Below are 4,099 nucleotides of genomic sequence, written 5' to 3' on the forward strand. Positions count from 1 at the left end.
AAGGGACCACAAAAATACATGCGTTAATAACTATTTTAGGGTATGGATAACGTCTAATATTTGACCTGTTTCCGTGACTAGTCCTAAATCTAGGCCAATCTATGCACAATATAAACGGTTTAAAACTGTTTCTTCTCCAGAAGCCCCTCATACAAACACATAAAGGCAGAAGGCCATCTCTTAACAATCCAAGTCCTTTTCATTGTGATTCATAGACTGGTTTAAAACAGTCGACTAAGAAAGGAAAAAAGAAATGGGGGCACATTAATGGGCCCAGATGCCCTCGCACAAGACTATGTATGCATTAATGCCTTTGTGAAAATTGAGCGAAACACTTTGAAGGGAGGGCTAACTCAATCCATCAAACTGTCTGAATTTGTGAAGAAAATTCAAAAACCATATGGCCTCCAAACGCTTGTGTCCTTTTCTGGGCGACGGGACACGCTTGTCTCGGCATTGAGAGCCGCGGGAGGCTGGAGATGCTCCATTGTAGGCTGTCAGATGAGGGAAGGCTGCTCATTTGTCCCCGAGTTTCACGCTCCGCGCTAAAAATGACAGCGCCGTCGCTTTTCCGCAAACCCTGCATCCCAACCGCCGAGAAACTGGCCCAAAACCCGGCATTTTCAGGCGCCATTTATGCACACATTCACCCTTCCAGATTTCTGTTTCTCACATAAATCTATTGAAGATAGCTCATTGAAAACAGGAGTCGAATGGGCAAAGGTTACGCCTGTTTGAAAATGAAAAGAGGAAAAAGAGGCGAGACAGAAAGGGTAGAGGTTAGTTCATGTTTGTAAAAATCCACTTTTGTTTCAAAAAACGAGACGTCTGCTTTTGCAGCACGCGCAGCTGATGTTAATAAAATAAAGCCTATTCATTAGCTCGATGTTTAATTAAATATCTCTAAATCGTGTGATCATTTATTTAGAAAACGACTAGGCTATTTAAAAATAGCAAAATGAAACTAATCACTAATATGAAGATTTTTGAGAAAAAAAGCATTTATTTTCTTTAAATACATTACACTTTTTACACTGGGTTTAAATGGTGTCTTGGTTTAAAAGGCACTTACAGGCATACAAACCATAAGAAATATATTCAAAATGTCACCGTCTAAATTGAAGCAGAATTATCCTTTTCCCCCCCACACGCAGTAACGTTAGTATGAAATGTTTTGTAACAAAATTTGATATATCAAACGTTGAAGACGTTGCAGTCCTATATACGCATTACATGGGCACACGCTCTACACGTGTGAATATTGTAGCCTTTGAACGTTTCGGAGCTATTCATAACAGATCTGCAGTCATTTTTTTTAACAAAAATAAAATTGTAACATAAAATATAACATGCATTATACATTTCCTCAAAACACGGTAAGTTCTCTATATGGCCTAAACGGGCAATTATATTTTATGTGTGTGCATGTGTGTGTGGATGTGTGTGTGTGTGTGTCAGAGAGAGAGAGAGAGAGAGAGAGAGAGATTATGTCAGGGTACTTATTGCTTTCCTTCAACTAACAGTTTGTTTAAAATAAATAAGCTACATGATTGTGATGTTTAGATAACTGTCATTGCATAAATAAATCTGAGAAAACTGTCCATGCTTTTGTGTTTTCAATTGTCATGAGTCTCTTAAATACATTTGGTGCATTAATGGCACTTTAAACTCTATTGTTTTAAGGAAAAGAGGTTCGTAAACGCTGGATGCTGAGCATCAGTCATCAACGTCGATTTCCTCCTCTTCGTCCTCGGAGCTGTCTTTGCTAGTCGTGTGGTCTGTGAGCGGTGATGTCGGAGACGCAGGCCGCTGGCTCGTGCTGTCCCGCTCTCTCCCGCACAGTCCCGCAGATTCGTTTACTGGAGGCGCAGCCGTGCCGTTTGCGCACTTTTCCAGGTCCGCTAATTTGGCCATCTTCTCGAAGGACACCGAGCCTATGGCTTTGGCCGATTCTACGTCCGCTTTCATCTCCTCCAGGTCGCGCTTGAGCTTGGCTCGTCGGTTCTGGAACCAGGTGATGACCTGCGCGTTGGTTAAACCTAGCTGCTGCGCGATCTGATCCCGGTCCGCCGGAGATAAATATTTCTGGTAGAGAAACCGCTTCTCCAACTCGTATATCTGGTGATTTGTGAAGGCCGTTCTCGACTTCCTCCGCTTTTTGGGAGTATTCCTCTGGCCAAACAATGTCATGCCGTCTCTTCCTAAAAAAAACAAACAAGCATTAACATTTTAAACCCAGCATTTGTTATATTAATGTAAAAATGGGGACACAATCACCAAAAATAGCATCGGAACAATAAATAATAATAAACAACAATAACCTCAACAACAATAACGATTAACAACAAAAACAAAAGAGCATAAAAAACATAGCATAATAATAATAATAATAATAATAATAATAATAATAATAATAGCCTAATAATATTTATTTTCATTATTATCAGTATTATTATTCCTTAAGAAATATAATAATAATAATAATAATAATAATAATAATAATAATTAAACGGGTACCTAAATATACGTCCCCTAGCTTTTAGGCAGTTCTAATATACCAATATATGCACATTTTAATGAAATACTTTCAGTAGCTATTAATATCATCACAAAATATCTAAAAATAATTTGTTAAAAAAAATAATAATAGACGTTTAAGAATTGCAGGCGATTAAATTTTATTTTATATTATTTTTATGATAAACGGTATATTGTAGAACCCATTGTATTGTATAACCCATATACCACATTTTAAAATAGAGTTCTGAAGAACGAAATAAAAACACTATTCATATAAAATTTCAAACGTACAATAATCCAATATTTGAAGCCAAGTTTTTTTCCTTCAAAAAAATGCAAATTAAGCGTACACAACAATTTCTGAATTTCTATTTACAATAAACAGATTTATGTATTTACCTTCAGCGGCCTGAAGAACACTGACTTCGAGTCCTTTGAAGGTTTTGCTGGCCAGCTCCTCCAGCGCGCACAGAGGAGAGGTGTGAGTGAGCAGAGCCCGGCTTCCTAACGGATGAGCCGCCGATGGGAGCTTCTCACCGGCCGATAGAAGATGCGCCGTGCCGCACAGCGCGTAACTTCGTTTAACCGAAGGTTTGTTTAGTATGTCCTCAATGCTGAAGGGCGTGAGAGGCTTGTTGGAGTTTGCAGGAGGAGGCAGATGGTCCAGCGGACTGCGCCTTCTCTCCTCGACCGAGGCGCCTTTTGCGTCTTCTTTGGAGGTCATTATTTTTTTCCTGTTTCCTGCTCGTGCCGCAAATACTTCAGGGATTAAAATAAAAGGAAATTTTACAGTCTTATTTACGGCAGTTATAGTCGTATTATTTTGCTGGACTGTGAAAAGAAAAAAACGAATATGAAGACACAGTCCAAAAATGTGTGCAATTACATGCCCGCCAACATGGTGAGGTTGGTTTTGCCGCAGGGTTGGAGAACTTCGAGTCCTTTTAAAGTGGCAGTTCTTCTGACCACAGCTCCTATGGAATGGGATCAAACTCGGCGAGCTCGACAATCCGAGAGCCTCTGAAGCCTCAGCACAAACAGCCAGCCTCAAAAGCAGCCGGAATTGACTATACTAACAAGTTATTGTTGATAGCGAGACAATCAATTATATCCAGTGGCACTTTCTCTCTCTCTCCCTCTCTCCCTCTCCCTCCCTGTCTCATGCTCTTTGACTATGTTGCAGTCCAGTGCGAGCTTTAGTGAAGAAGGAAGCCCCGTTAATTAGAGGGCATGGCCGGGAGGAGGAGCTCAAACCCGATTAGAATACTTAATACTCCCACTATTTCTTCCATATTAATGATTTGTCGATAGGAATTTTGGTTTAGCCTACTTAACAATCGATGACTCTAAATTTCGTTGCGGCCCATGAGTAAAAAAAGTAAATAAAAATCAGTTGAACATTAAATTCGACAAAATGTTTTTACTTCAAATGTGAAAGTAAGTGCGTATTATTCTTATCCTTATATACATTATTCAATTAAATATATCATTTCCGTAAATAAGTACAATTTGCCATTATTATTATTATTATTATTATTATTATTATTTTCTGAAATAAGTAAATGTGAAACAAGGCAGT

At 38.9% G+C, this 4,099-nt stretch overlaps 1 protein-coding gene across 1 annotated transcript; it reads right to left on the minus strand.

The window, feature by feature from the left end:
* Nucleotides 1–1,040: 1,040 nt before the first annotated feature.
* On the minus strand, nucleotides 1,041–3,591 carry lbx1a (ladybird homeobox 1a). Its single transcript, XM_053502685.1, has 2 exons — nucleotides 2,920–3,591; nucleotides 1,041–2,201 (listed from the first exon to the last, which is right to left on the minus strand). The coding sequence occupies exons 1-2, from the start codon at nucleotides 3,242–3,244 to the stop codon at nucleotides 1,717–1,719; spliced, it is 810 nt and encodes a 269-aa protein (XP_053358660.1). The 5' UTR covers nucleotides 3,245–3,591; the 3' UTR covers nucleotides 1,041–1,716.
* Between the last annotated feature and the right edge of the window lie 508 nt (nucleotides 3,592–4,099).

The sequence above is a fragment of the Clarias gariepinus genome, chromosome 8 (assembly GCF_024256425.1).
Source record: "Clarias gariepinus isolate MV-2021 ecotype Netherlands chromosome 8, CGAR_prim_01v2, whole genome shotgun sequence".
Lineage (NCBI taxonomy): Eukaryota > Metazoa > Chordata > Actinopteri > Siluriformes > Clariidae > Clarias > Clarias gariepinus.